Source organism: Dipodomys ordii, unplaced genomic scaffold, assembly GCF_000151885.1.
Source record: "Dipodomys ordii isolate 6190 unplaced genomic scaffold, Dord_2.0 Scaffold23, whole genome shotgun sequence".
NCBI classification, from domain to species: Eukaryota; Metazoa; Chordata; class Mammalia; order Rodentia; family Heteromyidae; genus Dipodomys; species Dipodomys ordii.
The window spans coordinates 8,322,418-8,342,417 of record NW_012267239.1 but is presented as its reverse complement, the minus strand read 5'-3'; the positions used below and the strand labels follow the sequence as shown (position 1 = coordinate 8,342,417).

The 20,000-nt window shown below is 41.3% G+C and overlaps 1 protein-coding gene across 1 annotated transcript in view; it reads right to left on the bottom strand.

Moving 5' to 3' along the window:
• The window catches only part of Cit (citron rho-interacting serine/threonine kinase), a 165,823-nt gene that overhangs the window by 110,955 nt on the left and 34,868 nt on the right, over positions 1-20,000 (bottom strand). The window contains exons 8-10 of the mRNA XM_013014323.1: positions 16,548-16,550; positions 13,970-14,173; positions 11,634-11,787 (exon numbers count right to left, since the gene is read on the bottom strand). Of these exons, the coding sequence (XP_012869777.1) occupies positions 11,634-11,787; positions 13,970-14,173; positions 16,548-16,550 (361 nt within the window). The remainder of the gene's footprint in view (positions 1-11,633; positions 11,788-13,969; positions 14,174-16,547; positions 16,551-20,000) is intronic.

Genomic DNA, 20,000 nt, shown 5'->3' with positions numbered 1-20,000 from the left:
ATTTGGCCAATTGACCACTCCTGCCCTCCTTTCTCCCAGCAGCCTCTGACGGGGCTGGAGAAAGGACAAATTTGCCTCCACTGAAAGTTGTGTCGCCCCTTGCTAAGTGCAACATGGGGCTATCCATTCTTTGCATATATCCTTTATAAGGGAGAATTTTCAAGGACAGGAAAGGTCAACTTAAATCCCAAACTGCCAGTACTAGAACTGAATGTTCCTCCACCAGATATGAGCAGACCGGGCCAAGTTTATTTCCTGTGAAGTGAGACACAGCAGAGAATTGTTTCCAAACTCTCTGTCATGAACCACCTGGTCCCCCTACTCTGTCCCCAGGCTTTCGTCTCCGTGACTCCCGCCAGCCATTCCCCTTCAGTTCTACCCCACCTCCACCCTCAGAAAATGAGTGTAAATGCAATCAGCACACTTCATAGAATTGATTAGAAAGTTGGCTGCTGAACAGAGGCCCAGATGTTTAATATAATTTTGAACCATTGGCCAAATCATTTCTGCATTTGCTTATTTGTGAAGTGAGAATTTAAGGGTAGAGGACTCCAATTTATGGACTCTCTAACAAACCTATTCCCCATTTTCCTACCTTCTGCTGGGAAGATTACCTTGTTTAGAACTGATTTACCAGCTGGAATGTAGGTCAGTGGTAAAGTGCCTGGCAAGCAAGCACGAAGACTTGAGTTCAAACTCCCCAGTACAGATTTACCCTCCAGTGGCTTATGCCTTTAGTCCTACCTACTCAGGAAGCTGAGATCTGAGGATTAAACCTGGAAGTCCCCCTAAGATACAAGACATAAGAGTTTCTTATCTCCAATTAAAAAGCTAGAAGTAGAGATGTGGCTCAAGTGGTAGAGTGCCAGCTGGGAGCAAAACTGCCAACCAAGAATATGAGGTGCTGAGTTCAAGCCTCAGTTGTGGCAGACACATACAGAATTGACCTACCAAAACTGTAATCTGACACTGCACCACTGGCTTCTGCTGGGAGGTATGGAAATTCAGGGCCCACCACATCAGGGCAGCTCACAGATGAGAATTCCAATGGTGAAATTCCCTGAACCTCACTATTCAGAAAATGGAGTCTTTCCTGAACAAACCGTTATTGACTTTTTCTTGAAGGGATAACCCCAAATCATTCTACCTCTAGCAACATGATAAGAACTCCATTGATTTCACATTTTTTTTTGGGGGGGGGAGCTGTTACTGGGTTTTAAACTTAGCATCTTGCACTTTTAGGTTGTTTTTTCTGCTCAAGACTGGTGCCCTACCACTTAAGTCACACTTCTACTTCCAGATTTTTGCTAGTTAATTGGAGGTAAAAGTCTCTGTTTTATCTGCCCTGGCTGGTTTTGAACCTTGATCCTCAGATTCCCGAGTAGCCAGGATTACAGGCCTGAGCCACCAGTGCCTAACTTCATTACTTTATTTATTTATTTATTTTTGGTGCCAACGCTGGGGCTTGACCTCAGGGCCTATACTCTGTCCCTGAGCATTTTTACTCAAGTCTAACGCTCTACCACTTGAGCCGCAGCTCTACCTCTGGCTGTTTCAGTGTCTAAATGCAATCGACAGACTTTTCTGCCCAGGCCAGCTTCCAACTGAGATCCTCAGATCTCAACCTCCTGAGCCGCTAAGATTACAGGTGTGAGCCACTGGTACTTGGTTTGATTTCACTTTTAACTCAGACTTTATTTCCCTACTTTTGCTCAGACTTCTATACTTATTTATTTTTATTTCTTGATATTGCAACTATCTCTAGCATGAGCTATATCCATTTATAGTGGAATAAAGGAGAATATATATTTTAAACATCTCTGAACATAGTGTTTAAATTTAGACGACAGGGGGAAAATCCTATAATCCTAATTCATAAGAATTTAGCTCTTTTGAGCATATCTTCTCCTCTTAAATAACTTACCTCCTAAAACCAGAATGGTCCCCAAGAGACACATAAATATTCCCTGCATATTCCATTAAGTCCATAAGAGGTACTGGCTCTATCTCCTTGTTAGTCCAGCAAGTGGTACCCACAGGTTCTGGGTCCTGCAAGTTGAATTTCTCCCATCACTACTGTAATATCCTCCCAGTGATTCCTGATTCCCCTCCTCCATCCTGGTACCCCCAGTGGATTTAGCTTCTCACTTCTTCCTGCCCGGAACTGAGTGTCCTGTCTGACAGGGTGACGCATTTCAAGGTCAAACCAAGCCTAGCAGGGAAGTCCATCTTCATCCTTCTCTAAATAGTTTAGTAAACATAAGATGGCCAAACACTTGCTCAAATGATGAGACCTCCAAGATAAGCAGACCTTTAGCAACAACAACAAAAAAAAAAAAGCTCAAAATAAAGGAGGAAACACACAAGGTACATCAGTCATTGAGGTGATGCTATCCTATAGGCAGAATTCTAAAATGCATACATGGAATACTCATGTTAAAAACCAGAAAAGGGCTCATTTGGAAGGAAGAGAATATTGCTCATCAGAAATCAATGGCAAAACAGTGAAGCCAAAGGCTACCTGTGTTAGGTAGTTTTGCGAAGATGAGCCCTTCCTTCCGGTGAACAATGCAGGGAAATAACCCTCCTGAATTCTTGGGAAGCAGTATGAAAACCTTGAGAGGAATACAAGGGATACTGGTGTTTATACTAGCACAGAGTCATCTGGAGAGTTATATGTCATGGAAAGTAGGGATTTGCTTTTAAAGATGGACTGGGAATGGGGTGGGAAACATTTTTCACTGCATAATCTTCTAGATCACTAAGTTTTTTTGCTTTTTTTGTTTTTTTGGGGGGGTCCAATCGTAGGGCCTGAACTCTGGGCCTGGGCGCTGTCCCTCAGCTCTTCAGCTCAAGGCTAGCACTCTACCACTTGAGCCACAGCGCCACTTCCGGCTTTTTTTTTCATTCTGCTTATGTGGTGTTGAGGAATCGAATCCAGGGCCTCATGCAAGCAAGGCAAGCACTCTACCACTGAGCCACCTTCCCAGCCCTCACTGAGTTGTTGTTGTTGTTGTTTTACCATGGATTGCATCACCTTTTCAAAAAAATAAAAGCAAATGATAATAACATTTGATAAAGAATGACTTTCTGGAAGAAAAAAAAAAAAGAATGACTTTCTGATCTAGGCCTGGTGACACGGGCTTAAAAATCCCAACACTCAGAAGGAAGAGGTAGAAGGACCTCAAGTTTGAGGCCATCCTAGACTACATAGTAAAGCCTTATCTCAAGAAGAAAAAATTCCCCCCCTCTCTCTCACACACACACACACACACAAAGTACATACATACATACATACATAGGAAATTTGGAATCACAAAGCCCTGAGTTCAGCTCCTACGATACCAACCATTGGCTCCATTACCTTTGCTGTGACACTATAATACTATCAATGAACAACAATCCAGCCTTAATTAAAAGTGACTATGAGACAATAGTAAAGTGGGTGTTAAAGAAAAGTAGGAAAATGTCATTTTGCTATCAGACAGTACAGAATAGGTTAAATCATCATCCTGAAGGATAGGAAGGATATAATATCTATCTAAGAGAAAAGCTTTAAATTCCTCAAAAGCAGAGCATAAAACCCAACAATTCTAAGCAGTCCCATCTACCCATGGCAGTCCTTGGCCCAAAAGCAGACTCCTTTCACCCAGAGCCTACAAAACAAAATGAGGAAGGCCCACAAAGATGAGTAAGAAACTCTAAGCCTGACAGATCCAATTTCTTCCTTCATCTTTGCGTCCTAAATTGTAATGTGCCTGGGCATCACCTGGGGATCTCATTAAGATGCAGCTTCTGACTTAGCAGGACTGAATCTCTGCATCTCTAACAAGCTCCCAGGCGATGCTGATGCTGTTGGTCCATGGACCATAGCCTGAGCAGCAAGGTCCCACTCATCCCAGATAATAGTGCCACTGTCTGATAGCACAGCCATCTTGAAAAATTCAGAGAGGACTGAAAATTAATAGAGGACTGGGAATATGTGGCTCAAGTGGTAGAACACCTGCTTAGTAAGTATGAGGCCCCAAAGTCACACTCACACACACACACACACACACACACACACACACACAAAGATAAAAAAAACAGATGACTAGAACATTCTCTTTTCCTGGTAACTACAACCCAGACAGTTCAAAATAAATGGTTCCTGGCTAGGGACAATAATTATGCCCTCTTCCAAGGGATATGGGGCAATGTCTACAGATATCTCTGGTTGTCACAACCACAGGTGGGGGATGCTGCTGACAGCTGTGGGTATAAGCCAGGGACACTGCTAAGCTTCCTGCCATTCACTCAATAACCCCAGAACAGAGAAGCACTCGGCCCCAAATGTCAAACAGTGCTGAAGTTGACAGCCCCTGTTCAAAATAACAGACAATAGGGCACATTCTAGGTTCTTTCAATTCATTCTGAGACTATAAATCCTCTGATTCTAGGCCATCCATCCAACAATGTCTTCCCCAGGATATATCTGAGAGATAGAGAGGATAACGAGGAAGCAGGATGCTGTATGTGGAGAAGGGATGACAGGGTCACAGTCTACCATTTGCTTTGTTTAACATCAAGCATCAGCAGTAAGCCTACAAAGCATGTAATTTCCCACCACTCTGAAGGATAGCAACTGGACAGAACCATACAGCTCTTTTAAGCACAGGACCAGTTAGTACCTACTATAAGCTCCATTCAAAAGCTAGTGTAAGCCAGGAACCGGTATCTCACACCTGTAAAAATCCTAGCTACTCAGTAGACTGAGATCTGAAAATCAAAGTGCAAGGCCAGCCCAGGAAGCAAAGTCCATAAGATTCTTCTCTCCAGTTAACCACCAAAAAGCCCAGAAGTAGAGTTGTGGCTTAGTGGTAGAGCAACAGCCTTGATCAAAAGAAATAAGGACAAGGCTGGGAATGTGGCTTAGTGGTAGAGTGCCTAGCATGCATGAAGCTCTGGATTCAATTCCTCAGTACCACATAAACAGAAAAAGCTGGAAGTGGCACTGTGATCCAAGTGGTAGAGTGCTAGCCTTGAGCAAAAGAAGCTCCAGGACAGTGCCCAGGCCTTGAGTTCAAGCCTCAAGACTGGAAAAAATAAAATTCTTTTTAAAATTTAAAAAACATTAAAGAGATAAGGACAGGGCCAGACCCTAAGTTCAAGGCCCAGTAACAAAAAAAAAAAAGTAGTTACCAACTCCAAATCCATAAATTAACCTACTCTCTAACATGATATGATTTATACTTTACCATCATCACAAACTTTATCACTACTGACAAGTGCTTAAGCTAAAAAATATATACTTCAGGATAAGCACAGGTTTGAATCCAGACTCCTGTCATTCACTTGCCTTATAACCACAGACAAGTTACCACAGTATCCACATTTGTGACAGACAGACAGATAGATAGAGATATAAAATATATAATTACAATACAATATATCATATTATGATATAATACATATTACATTATATTTATACATATTATATAATCTTTGTACTGCCAAGTAAATTGACTCATACCTATAATCCTAGATTCTTGAAGCAGAGATGTGGAAGATTGCAGTTCAAGACTGGCTTAGCCCAAAAGGTACTAAGATTCCATTTCAACATGACAAGTTTGAGTGTGGTGGTATATGCCTACAACCCCAGCTATACAGAGGCAGAGTTAGAAAGATCAAAGTATGAAGCCATCCCTAACAAAAAGTAGAACCCTATCTGAAAAAATAACTAAGGCAAAAAAGGGCTGAAGGCAAGACTAAGTGATAGAGTGACTGCTTATCAAGGGCAAGGTCCTGAGTTCAAACCCCAGTTCCAAATACACACACACACACACACACACACACACACACACATCCTTACATTCAATTTTTCTGAAATAATACTGTGCAATATTCTTGAATACCTAGTGATAGGCACAGAATAAGTGTTCCATAAACAATATCACATATCCTGAGAAGTTACTCAGCGCTTGGTAAAACACAGAATCCTTCCTCCTTTAAGCCAAACCCTGTGATCCCTCGGGCTTATCAGACAACCACAAGACTTCAGGCCTGATCATTGCCCCTGGGGCAAATAATAAAATCAAGCCCTGTTTAGACATGGAACATCTCCAGTGTCTCAGGCATGGGGTCCTCACTGACTCACAAAGACACCAAAATGAAGTGTACTCTCCACCAGCAAATGCGAAGGACAGAAGAGCAGCATCATTTGTCAAGAACTGTATCTTTCAGAAAATAATGCAAGAAGGATGACTCTTTTGAGTCATTCCCCCCTCCCCGCCCCGCCTGACATCCCAAGTAACAGACAATTCAAGTCCTCCAGGATTTCTATAAATGTCCAAGAAAACAGCCCGCACTCAACCCTGGCATTCTGCCCTCCTCACTATGGAGACAAGGCGGGCCTGGATGAGAGCTACAGGTACCCAGATTCTATGGACCTCACTCTACCTCTGGAGAAAGATGTTGAGAAAAAAAAAAAGGGATGGAAGAGAGCATCAAACAATAAAATGGTCACACAGACAGAAGCAGGTAGGATGTACCACGTAAGAAATGTATAGCCTCAAATGATGAGCTTTTTCTAGACACTCAGAAAAATTGAGTTGGCTAGAAGAGGAATCCTGCTCAGTCTCTGAAACATCATTGAACTGCATGACAGCCCCCGGGGCAGCTGCTTAAGAAATCCCCCCACAGAAACTTGGATGACAGCCTTGAAATGATGCTGGTGGTGATGATGATAATCAACTGAACATGTGAGTTTGCGTGAGAGTGAGAATAATAGATCAGAGTAAAGGGCACTTGGTTGATCCATGAATGTGGGGCAAAGTCATCAGAGTTTGAGACTTGCTGGGAGAGTAAAGTTTCCCCAAACTGGGTCAAATCCCACAGTTCATGGGGTATTTTCCAGAGCAGCCCCCACAAAACCGGGACCCAAAACTGGGACCTCAGGGTCAAAGCCTTCCACTTAGTTCCTCTTAGTACTGCCATTCATAAATTTGCTCAGCCCCTTCTTACATTGTATTCCTCCACCCTACCAGGCCCACCTCTTGAGATAATAAGTTTGAGAAGATGATTATCTGCTGTGTTAAGCAGTACTTCCTTTCATTGGTTACAACCACAAAAAGAAGAATTCCAGGTGAAACAGCTGAGCGGCTAATATGTTGCTTTCATCAAGGGACAATCTTGGATGGGGGAAAGCAGAAATATTCAACAGCCGAGAACCACAAGGCACTGAAGCAGCAACCATGAACTTGGTGATTTCGAGTGCTTTGGCTGATGAGAGTCATTCCACGTGTTCACAGAAAATAGGACTGGACAAAGACATCATTTATGTCGGAGTCACGTAGTTAGAAAACAGCTCAAATAGCAGCAGAGTTCAGCAATGTTCTCAATCCCAAAGCCCTGAGCTGATTGCAAATGTACAAAGGGATACAGAAAACTCCTGACATTAACACCATACCTCTGATTGGTCAGGAAAGCCTCAGTACCACCAAAAAAGATATTGCCAAATCCTGAGAGGGCACGAACCTGCCAGCCCCTGGCTGTTACACTGAAGTAGGATTTGCCCCATCAATATAAACATCTTAATTGCAGTATTGTACTCTGGATTGATTTCTAGAGCAAAATGGATACGTGAATAAGAAATCTGATGAGTTCTGAATAAAAAAAAAAAAGGCTGGAGTTTTGTTAAGAGTATCATAAAAATACCAATCTTAGTTTTGACAAATGAGACGCTGTTTTGTAAGAGGTTAGCATTGACCAGGTGAAGGGTATGTGAGGACTTTTTTTTTTTTTTTTTTGTCGGTTCTGGGGCTTGAACTCTGGGCTTGGGCATTGTCCCTGAACTCTTCAGCTCAAGGCGAGCACTCTGCTGCTTAAGCCACTGTGCCACTTCTGGTTTTCTAGTGGTTTATTGGAGATAAGAGTCTCACGGACTTTCCTGCACGGGCTGGCTTTGAACCATGATCCTCAGCTCTCAGCTTCCTAAGTAGCTACAATTACAGGTGTGAGCCACCAGCACCAGGCTATGTAGGAACTTTTGTACTATCTTTACAACTTTTTTATGGACCTAACAGTCCATAATAAAATATTTGTTAAAAGGAAGAGAATTAAAAAATAAAAAAAAGAAGCCAGGTGCTACTCAGGAGGCTGAGATATGAGGATCATGATTCAAAGCCAGCCCAGGCAGGAAAGGCCATGGAGACTCTTACCTCTAATAAACCACTCAGAAAACCATAAGTGGCTCAGTGGCTCAAGTGATAAAACACTAAACTAGCCTGGAGCTGAAGAGCTGAGGGACAGTATTCAGGTCCAGAGTTCAAACCCCATGACGGACAGAAAAGAAAAGCAGAAAAGAAAAGGGAAGGGAAGGGAAGGGAAGGGAATTTAGCTGATATCCACAGAGGAATGGCATGCCAAATTCAAAAACAATGAATATGAATAAGTCTGTAGTGACTCATCACAAAGTTATCATATTCCAAAGTTGACCATGGCCTTCCAAAGATGGCCCTTGGGGATGTAGCTCAGTAGTAGAGCATGCTCTCAGCAGTACTAAGGACTGGGGCTTACCTAGTTCCCAGGTTCCATCCCCACCACCCCAAAAAAACATGGATAGCATAAGCCACATTCAACACTGATTTATCTCTCCATCTCCTTTCTATAAAAATAAACATGCTTCCATCAGAAAGAATGACATTGCCCCATTTGTTAGGAAATGGAAAAACTTGGAAAAAATTATATTAAGTGAAGTAAGCCAGGCCCAAAGAAACATAGGTCCCATGGTTTCCCTTATTTGCAATATCTAGTGTATGTATGAGTCAAGCGGAAAAGGTCAGATAATGGGATGTCAGGAAAATGAACCCTTAGATATGTATTTTAATGTTTTTTTCTTTCATGCATGTGTTTCTAACGCATTTATAAGATTATCTCTTTGTTGCTTTGTATGTCCCTCCCCCACAGTATAACCCCTGCTTTCTCTATATTTGATGTCAGTATAACTTGTGGAGGAGATGGGGAAAAACCAGTTGTTTAAGGATACAGGTGGACCTGTTGCAACAATGAGAAGTACAAGTTGTCATGTCCAAAACGAGCTTTACAATGTCAGTGCGCGGGGGTGGGGGTGGGGGAAGGGGGGAAGGAGAAGGATTGGGATTGGGGGGGAGGGGGGAGGCTGGGAAGGGTGAAGGGTAAACAAAGGAGGAGGCTGCAATGCTTGGTAAGAAATGTACGCATTATCCTGCCCATGTAATTGTAACCCCTCTGTACAGTATGTCCACAAATTAAATTTAAAAATAAATAAATAAATAAACATGCTTCTGAATCCAACAAGCTTTAAAGCCTACAAACAGCCTGAAAGGAAAAGACTAGAACAAAACCTGGTCATTCTAATATACACTCAGACCTCCAGATCCTCAGTTTCATGTCTTTAGATTCAACCAACTGGGATCATGGAGAATTAAAAAAAAAAAAAACCACAACTTACATCTGTGCTGAACCCATAGACTTCTTTGTCACTATTTACTAGACAATATAGAATAATAATTTGCATAGCAATTATATCATATCAGATATTACAAGTAATCTGGGAATAAAGTATACTGAAGGTGTGAGTAGTTATAGGCAAATATTACACTACTTTTTTTTTTTACAACTAAGAACCTGAGCATGCTCAGATTTTGGTATGCATGGTAGGTTCTGGAACCAATCCCTCTCAGATACCACCAGAGAAAACTCCAATACTAAACATAACATCAAGGTTTACCAAAACACAAAGTTATTCACTGACTGGCTTACTTAGAGATGTGTCCTTAGGCACAATCAGCACATTCGTGCATAAGCAATTAATTGCTCATTCAAGAGGATAAGCGATAAAAAGGTAAAATAGGAGATTAAGTACTTGAATAGTATCTAAAGGAAATTCTATCAAATCTTGTAAAAAGCATTAAGAGGAATGCACTGAAAATATATTACCAGTTAAGAAGACTCAACCTTAAGAGATTTGGAGCTATTCTCTTAAGATTAGAAAAATCTAATTAATGAAAACTCTGTATCTACCAGTCATGTTGTGGCCAAAAAAACATGTGGTTCAAACTGGTTGCCACCCTGTGAGGCTACTGGAAGGCCTCACTCGAGGAAGTGCAGTCACTGGGGTTTGACCTTGAAGATGACATTGGGACGTGGGCCATTTCTGGTCTCTCTTTAACTTGCCAGCTGCCATGGCCACAATAAGGTGAATAGTTCTCCTCAGCTGTATTCCCAACATGGTGTACTATGCCACCACAGACCCCAAGTAACCATGGACTAAAAACCATAAGCCCAAATAAACCCTTCCTCCTTTTAAATATATTTTCCCAGGTATTTTATCACAGCAACATGAAGCTCATTATACAGAAGCAAAAAGTTGACCTAGCAAGATTTATGGAAATACAGCCTACTAAAGAACTTCATGCAGGAGGTCAGGAAAAGAAAAAAAAAAAAAAAAAAGCACATCAAAATGGCCTTCACCTGGGCAGTAGTCGATCCTAACCATGTCCCAGCCGAAAGTACAGGCTGAGGGTCCCTCATCCAGAGTATTTTAGGTTTTAGATTTTTTTTTTCCTGCATCTTAGATAATGAGCTATCCTTGGGAATGGACTCAGGTCTAAACATAAAACTCATTTGCATCTCCTGTACACATATGCTAATGGCGGTTATATATCATGTTTTAATGAAACCCCTTCACAAGTTCAGGTGTGGAATTTTCCACTTGTGGCATTAGGTTGGCACTTTAGAAGGTTCACATTTGGAAACATTTTGGATTGTTTGATTAGGGATGCTCAACCTGTAATTACAACATGGCTCCAATTAGAAGTCTGGTTTCCACACCTAAAAACAGGATCCACTTTCCCACCTCCCCTCAACACCAAAAATAAATGCACTCAAGCTGGCCAACTGCATTCCTGCTGGCTCTCCTCTAGGTCAGGTCTCATCTGATGACATGCAATCAACAAAACACTTAAAAATAAACAAGGTCTTTAAAAAAAATCACTACTTTGTGAGAAAAACAAAAAACAAGGCTTTTGGTTTTGTTGATAATCAGTCAGGTCTTTGTTTCAGAGAATTAATTCCATTTGCCTTAGCTGATTATAAAGCAATGTGTGAATGAATACACCGTACATATGCATTATAGATTTTACATGCTTGTGAGCAAAGACAAATATTACAGAGAAAACAAATGAACGCAGCGAGGTGTTTATGGTTTCATTGCAGGCTCCAACCATTAGCAGGGCAGCCGGGCAGGTTGCCTAATCTCAGAGTCTTTTTCCTCATCTATGAATGAAATAATTAGGTTCCTTTCTTCTTCTGGGAAGAACTGTCAAGCCAAGGGACAACCTTCAAACTCTACCAAATCTGTGCCCAGAGCTTCCTCCAAGGAATGCTAAAGACTACAAAAATCAGAATTTTGATAAATGACCCCGTATGCAAACAATTTTAAAGCAGAACTATTACTCAAAACCAGCTTATAGTGCTTTCTTTTTCTACTTCCGTAAATAATTAAAATCCTTATGTAATTTACAGCAGCTTTTAGGCCACACAGTCATCTCAGATCACTCTTAAAGGTTTTCTCAGTCCCAAGAACCAAATTCAAGGAACACCACTCTACTTACAGTTGCGAATGTTATTCCAGTCTATTTTGGAGAAAAAGGGATGGCAGCAAAGGCCCTCAAACTTCAGTCTCTCTTTCTGCCCACACAACAGGCTCTGAATCAGATCAAGGAATTCACTGCTAACTTTGGGGTCATCAGGAAACTTCAAAAACCTCTGTTCCCAAAAAAACATAATAACAATAATAATCCAATAGTTATTTCCTTAGCAGTGGTTCAATATCACATGTCCCAAAGTTAAGAATGCATTCTCATATATGCAAGTTTCTTTTCTATTAACAAAAAAAGTTTCATGGCCTCTTCACTTTGGACCAAAGGCATGTTCCCAAAATAAGCAGCCTGTTCACATCAATAGACCTGCTTTTCCTTGTCGGGGTTCAATACCTCTCATGGCCTGACCTCTGCTCCCCACTCCTCTCTCATCTCACACGCTCCTCATTTGTCCCTTTGCTGCCCAACAATGATGGGTTATTTAAAGCTGCCTGGACACATCATGCTGTTCCCATAGCCTAGAACTCCCTTCCCCACCTACCAAGCCCTCTTGGCTCCCTTTCCGGCCCCCTTGCTGTCTCTCTCCACCCCCGCATGTTCTTTCTGTATGCAGTCCACTTCTGCACTGACACTGTGGTTCTGAGCGATGACAGGCCGAGGCAGAGAAGGCCTCCTTCTTGCCCACCACTTTTTCTAATCTGGTACCCAACAGTACCAGGGGCAATTCATGATCGAATGACAAAATGAGTGAACTGAAAGGAAAGGATAAATCAGCTCCAAGAGTCATCTAAGGGGAAATTTCAACTCAAGAACAACAATGTAAAAAAAAAAAAAAAACAATGTAAGTCAGGTATGGTGACACAAACCTGTAATCCTACATATTTAGAGGAGGACCATAGTTTGAGGCCAGCCTGAGTTAAAAAAAATTAAAAAAAAGACGTTCGAGGAACTGCCATCTTAATCAATATCTGGGTGTGGTGGTGTGCATCTTTCACCCTAGCTATGAGGGAAGCACATGGCTAGGCGGAGTGATGCCATCCTTCCAGGCACATGGAGAACAGTAGGAGGATCAAAGCCAAGGCTGGGCTGGGCATAAAACAAGACCCTACCTCAAAAATAACCAATGCAAAAAAGGGTTGGAAGTGTGGCTCAACCTAGCTAGTGGGAGGCCCCAAGTTCAATCTCCAGTATGGCCACAAAAACAAAACAAAGAAAATGTATATACATAAGAAAGACATATTCATCTGCGTGCAGGAGCGTGTACCTGTCATCCCAGCTACAGTGGGAAGCCTAAAATAGGAAGATCAAGGTCCGAGCCCAGGCCTGGGCCAAAAGCAAAATACTATCTCAAAATGAGAGCAAAGAAAGACTGGGGGCAAGGCTCAGCAGTGAAGCGAGTACCTGTCTAGCAAGCGTAAGACCTTAGTTCAAATCCCAAAACCACCACCAAATGAAAAAAAAAAATGGAAATTAGACGAAATACTCAAAGCAAAGGAATGAATTCTCTTTTTCCCTGTAGTTGATTCTAAAAAGAAATTTTATTATCATATCCTTAGGGAATGGGTTTAAGTGCGATGGAAAATGTAGTTATTAGAAAAAAAAGTTTTCTATTGGGAGTTGGAGTATAGTTCAGTGATAGAATACATGCCTAGCATGTTCAAGGTCCTGGGTTCAATCCTCAGAATGACAACCTTGAAAATGAAATAGGTTGTCTTTTTCAGAAATAGTTTTAATTTTTTTAGTTTTTATATGTATATAGTAAAATGTATATAGAGTAAAATTATACTAAAAGGTGTGTACTATATAAAAATGGATTATATATTACTATAATTCTAATTCATTTTCTCACTCATATTTGATAGAACTAAGAAGTATAACCTGAAATTAAGAACTCAGACTTTAGTGTCAGACAGGTAAGTTTTGAGCCAATACTTACCACTACTTTGGTTTCCTCATCTGAAAATAATAACAACAACAGTAGTAGTAATAATAATACCTATATCTCAGGGTTGGTTTGAAGATGAACTGAGCTAACACACTATTTCATCAGCTCTAAGAGACTCACATTTATGAACATTTAACAACAGTAAGATTGAGATGCATTATACTTCCAATAAAAATACCACAGATTAATTAGCAGCAGATTTTCTATTTTAGTGGTACACGACATAATGACACCGTTTTACAATTACTGGCAGCTGCAGTTCAATGGGACTGCAATTAATAAAGTGTTTAGGACAGCTTTTGGCACAAAGTGAACGCTATGCTCATTTATACATAAACATCCATTCACACAGTTTTTAAATGGCATGTCTCAATAGTACTTCCCCTATCTGACTTCCCTTTACCTGGAAATTCATGATGTTATTGAAGGTCCTGGCGGAGGTCCCCTCTGTGAATGGGGTTCTCCCATAAATCATCTCATAAGCAATCACTCCCACGGACCACCAGTCACAGTCCAAGCTGTAGGTGCCTTTGCCATCCCCGTTCAGCACGGTCAACACTTCAGGGGCCATGTAATCTGGGGTCCCGATCGGGAGTTTAGCATTCACCTAGAAACACATAAATAAAAAGGCATACAGCAACCCTTCAATTATCTTCAAGTACACAGCCAACAGCCACATCATCCACAAGCTGACTTGCTCTGATTACAATTCTCCCAGGCACTTCAACCCTCATCAAGTGGCACCGCTATCAGGAAATACAAGCGCTTTACTAATTAAAAGAAAAGTGCACACCACAACCCAAAGGCAAAGGGAGAAGATTTGTGGATGACATTCACTCTTTGGTTATAGAAATGAGAGCTGGGGAGACATCGCTGGAATGGAAGCTGCTTCCTGATGCAAGTTGCTGACCTTTCTTTTTCTTTAGAACACAGCAAAATGATGGGTTAAGATGTGGCTCCAGTGTCTGCCTAACATGCACAAGGCCCTAAGTTCAAACCCCAGCACCACAAAATTTTAAATAATAATAATAATACAGCAAAATAGCAAATCCTAATGTTGAATCTGTGAGATTAACCTAAGCATGACCAGAAAACTGGCAGCTAGCTGGCAAGACAATTCACAAATTGTTACTGAAAGTCTTAGCATATTATATTTCAAGGATATAAAAACTAGAAAATTGTTTTTTTGTTTTGAGACAGGATCTTACTATGCAGCCCAGACCGGCCTGAACTAATGATCTTACAGACATATACCAATGTGCCTGATCTTTAAACACTGTTTTGTAATCCATCTTCCTACTTCATACCACCTCAGGGTACAATGATAAATAACTTCCACCCAGGACCAGATGTTAGTTTATATTCCACACTCTTGACTCCTCCTGTTCCAGCAATCTCTCACTGCTGTTCAGAAACCCAGGGCCTCCAATCCAATAGTGCCCAAGTACTAACCTTGGTAAAAAGACAGTAGGACAGTGTACCAGGTTTCTTAAACAAGCTAAATACATCCCATTGAAAGGGCTGACCTCCCCTCCGCCCCAGAAAATGTGTCCCTCTAATTGCCTCTGCTCTAGTGTTCAAATGTCCCTTGCTTCCTAAAATGATTCTGATGGAAGAACTGGGCTTTCTGCTTCTTGCTAGTCTACTCCTCACTCGGGAACCCAGTAAGCAGACAATCCCTTTGGTTTGGAGCCATGAAGCAGGTCATCCGAGGATTACCCATCTAACTTTCCTCACCATCAAAACAGAGGCCCTGCTAGGCACCAGTAGCTCACACCTGTAATCCTAGCTACTCAGGAAGCTGAGATCTAAGGATTATAGTTTAAAGCCAACCTGGGCAGGAAAGTCCAGGAGACTCTCATCTCCAATAAAATTAAAAAGCAGAGACCTTGCCTTGAGTCATGTATTGTTGCTGATCTGCTAGCCTACAACCTAACACAGTAAATGGGCTTCTCTCAGGTTAACAGTTAAAAGATGCAGAAGAACATCCTCCTCATGAAAGGAAGATTAAGACTCCCCTGAGTAAACCAGAAGACCTAGGGCACAGGGCCACAGAACTTGAAGACTAGATTTTAAATCAAGAGAGCCAGTTTTCTTTGCTTTGTTCTAAAGGGGTAACGAGAGAAAACAGGAAGTTTAGAGAGTGTACTATAAGGTCAGTTTTCCCTAGTGATGAAGTAGGGAGACACTGTGCCAGCCTAGAACTTTAAACTTGTCCATTCCTCTGCCTAAGACCTTCTCATTACAGAAAATAAGATTTTCTATTTCTCTCCCAACCCCCTCTCTTAGAGTGAGTGTGCATGCATGCATGCACGCGTGCATGTGTGCATGTGTGTGTGTGTGTACACGCCTGCAGCAGTGTGATGCTGTTAGGACACAGATCATGCATTGCTTTGGGAAAGAGCCTTTCCACAGCAAGAATCCATTGAAGAAAGCTGGATGATTGCTTCACCCAAGAACCAATAGGGGGCTGGGAAGGTGACTCAGTGGTAGAGCACTTGCCTTGCATGCATGAGGCCCTAGGTTCGATTCCCCAGCACCACATAAACAAAAAGAAAAAAAGCCGGAAGTGGCGCTATAGCTCAAGTGGTAGAGTGCTAGCCTTGAGCTGAAGAGCTGCGGGACAGCGCCCAGGCCCAGAGTTCAGGCCCCACAACTGGACCCAAAAAAAAAAAAAGAAAAGAAAAGAAAAGAAAAGAAAAGAAAAGAAACCAATAGGCAGTCAGTGCTGAAGGAAGTCAAAGCAAAGAGGGAAATATTTGGTCTAGACAGAACCACAACATGACTTAAGCTGGAGAAACTCAAAGCAGTTTAAGTTCAGAGGCAGGCTTGATGTCTGAAGGCAGGGCCAAGACTTCAGTCTTTTAATGAGTATGCAAGTGTTAGTGAGCTCAAGACAGGATTAAGATTGTGCTACAGGGCCTTGACAATGAGTAACAGATATTCTTTAAATACCAAAACCAGAGAAGAAAAACTCTTACCATCTTGGTTTGGCTAAATGAGGATAATGTGTCTGTGTTGTTCATTAAATGAGTCCTCTTGTTGACTCGATTTTTCATTACCTTGCAGAACGAGAACTACACAGTTGTCATGCACGCATCATTGGCAGTGGTTGGATTTTATTTTACTGCCACATAGCCTGTTTTCAAATATTCAGTTCTCCTTGTTTGAAGCATACTGGGCATTCAAAGTGCACTGGGATTTAAAGAGTTAATTCTAATTGGGTCAAGTGTGTCAAGGTGATCCAGCCAAAGACTATATGTTGTCAATGTATTGTTTCTCAGCTAATGATTTGGCTTTTTTTGTGTATGTGCAGGTACTGGGACTTGAACTCAGAACCTTACTTAATTCTCTCTCCCTCTCTCTCTCTCTCTCTCATTTTTGGTTTGTTTTCCTCACAGCTACCACTCTACAACTTGGATCATGCAAGTCCAGCTTTTTGCTGGCTATTTGGAGATGAGATCTCAGGGACTTTTTTGCCCAGGCTGGCTTTGAATCATCATCCTTAGATCTCAGCCTCCCAAGTAGCCAAAATTACAAGCATAAACCTCTGGTACTGAGATATTGTTAGACTTATTAAAGTGAACCAGATAACTCCCCAACTAACTCTTATCCTTTAATAGATATATGTGATTACATATATTTATATCTAATAATTTCCTAACTTTCTAAAGCTCATTATTAATTTGCACATGAAAGTTATGAGAGAAAAAATTACCCACAGGCTTACTCTCTGTACAACTCATTATTATTGTTTATTAACAATTAGCAAAGGTTTTTAATGACTACCTATTTTCCATCCATCACTGACCTCTAAAGCTACATTAAATGTAGCTTTCAACATATAATCTCTCATGTCCTGATAAGCATTTTACAACATGTTTATTGTCCTCTTGTGGCTACTGAGCCAGCTAATCTTGGAGAGATATTAAAAGTAAGCCTGAAGTAGGAGCCCTGCTGCATGCTATCTGAAAGGAGCCCGGAAATAACGAAATGGTAATTACTTTTCACTGCATTGATAGGAAAAATAAACCAGCTCAGTAAGGATACAATAAAGGAATGACTAGGAGACAGAACAATCTGCAATATTTAGGGAAATGGAAAATGGAAGGGAGTAGAAAAAAAATGAACAGAATTAATTTAGTCAATCATTTCACCAAAAAAAAGCAAATGAGGAAGTAAGAATCTTCTTTGCCCACCTCTTTTGTATAAAATGCTTAAACATAAAATCATTAAAACCTAGTTTTTTCCCATCTAGCTGCCCAAGGCATAAACATACACCTGCAGAAGTAAGAGAAACAATTCTCACAATGTTTTTCCTCTTGGGGAAAAGAAATCTTTTCACTCCTACATAAATCAAAAAAGGTTGTCACCTTTGAGTTTCCAATTGCTAAGCAGAGCTGATTAACACTTACAAATAACATTTTTGTTTTTGTTTTACTACTGGCTTCAAGAGAGACAAATGGACCTGGCTGGAAGTATCAGATGTTTGCCACACTTTCAGATAAAAATAGCAAATCACTTAATAAGGCAAAGTGGCTGATCTAAGTCACACACCACAGGTCATAAGGTCACTATACCTCAGTTCCTATTGAATAAAGGTTCTCACTTACCAAAGCTACACTCTTCAGTAAGAAGCTGGAAGTAAAGTTGATGGACAGTAGAAAAATTCAATACATCTAAGCTTCACAAATACAGAGGAAAGGTGGGAGAAATGATGAGCTGATTCTTGGGTAACACATAGTAATGTCAATAATGTAGGTTCTAATTTTCATTTACATTTGAATACAGAAAACACATAGAATCTACATTAGGCCCCTAAGGCATTTCGAAGGAAATGTTTAATCCTCCACCAGTGATCCAAAATGTAAAGCAAAATATTTCTAATCCTAACCCTACACCCACACCTACATATGATCCAGTCTGCAAATCATTATATCTCTATAACCAGATGTTTCTTTTAAAAAAAAATTCCTTCTTATCTGATGGACACATTCTGGCCCTTAAAGCACAGGGAGAAAAGAGGAACAATATTCTCAAGTATATGCACTGAATGCTCTATCTCCAAGATAAAATCAGAGGCTGAGCCTGGACCTGCCCAAATCCTGAGTGGCCCCAGGAGATTCCCCCTGGAATGAAGGTTACCACAATTAGAACTGAAAGTTAAAGAAAGAATCTCTTTGAGAGGTGGTTGGAAGCACTGAAAAATAGCTACTTAAATGAATGGCAGCCCTGCCTCGCGACCAAGAGCTGGAAAGTAAGCCGACTCCAGATACAGAGACAAGGCCTTTTATATTCCTAACTCTCACTTATTTACCAAGCAGTGACTGTGGCTCTTAATCTAGTTTCCTGAGTAGATTTTCTTATTGCAAGCACATACTGCTGGCTCTAATTAATTAGCGTTCTGATGCTTCTCAACCTACTGCAGGCATTCTCAATGGAGGTGATTTATGTTCTATTCTCCCCCACCACCACCACTCCACTTCCCCAGGGGATAGTTGGCAGTATCTGGAGACACTGCAGGAAGAGATCAGGGATGAGGCTCAACATCCTGTAACACACAGCATACCTCCCCACAACATGGAATTATCCAGACCAAAATGGCCCTGTTGCAGCCCATGTACCTGTGCTGCCGTTTATTTCTAAATGCACGAATTTCATCACCTATGCCATATATACATTCTTAAATCTTGAGCAGTAAAATTTCTGTATTACTTTTTTTTGTCCTGTGCCTTCCTATAATAAATTTAGCACCTATGCTTTTACATCTGTTTCAAAATTATACATTAATTTGGGGTGGGAGGTGAGAGTACTAGGGATTAAACTCAGGATTTCATTCATGCTCTACCACTGAGCTACACCCCCCAGCACATATGTTTAAAACATGAAATGCTTTGGTTCTATAACTCTCTCTTTCTCTCCTGTGCCAGTACTGGGGCTTGAACTCAAGACCTTCAGGTCTCACCTGACTTTTTTCTTTTTTGTGTCCGGTCGTGGGGCCTGAACTCTGGGCCTGGGCTCTGTCCCTCAGCTCTTCAGCTCAAGGCTAGCGCTTTACCACTTGAGCCACCTTTCCAGACCTCACCTGCCTTTTTCACTCAAGGGTGGCACTCTACCAATTGAGCCACACCTCGACTTCCAGCTTTTTTTTGCTGGTTAACTGGAGATAAGAGTTTCTGGATTTAGCTGCCTGGGCTGGCTTTGTCTCCATCCTCAGATCTCAGCCCCCTGAGTAACTAAGATTATATAGGACTGAGCTACCTGCACTCAGCCCTATCATCTACTAAGTAAGTAGACTGTTAGAATGTAATCTGAGGTTCAAAAGTGCTGAATTTGGGTCGCACAGGGAGCCTGTTTTTCAAGGGCCTGAAGAGAGTAAATGATCTCAAGTAGGGCTCAAGCCTGTAGAACGCTTATTGAAGAGGCTGAGGTGC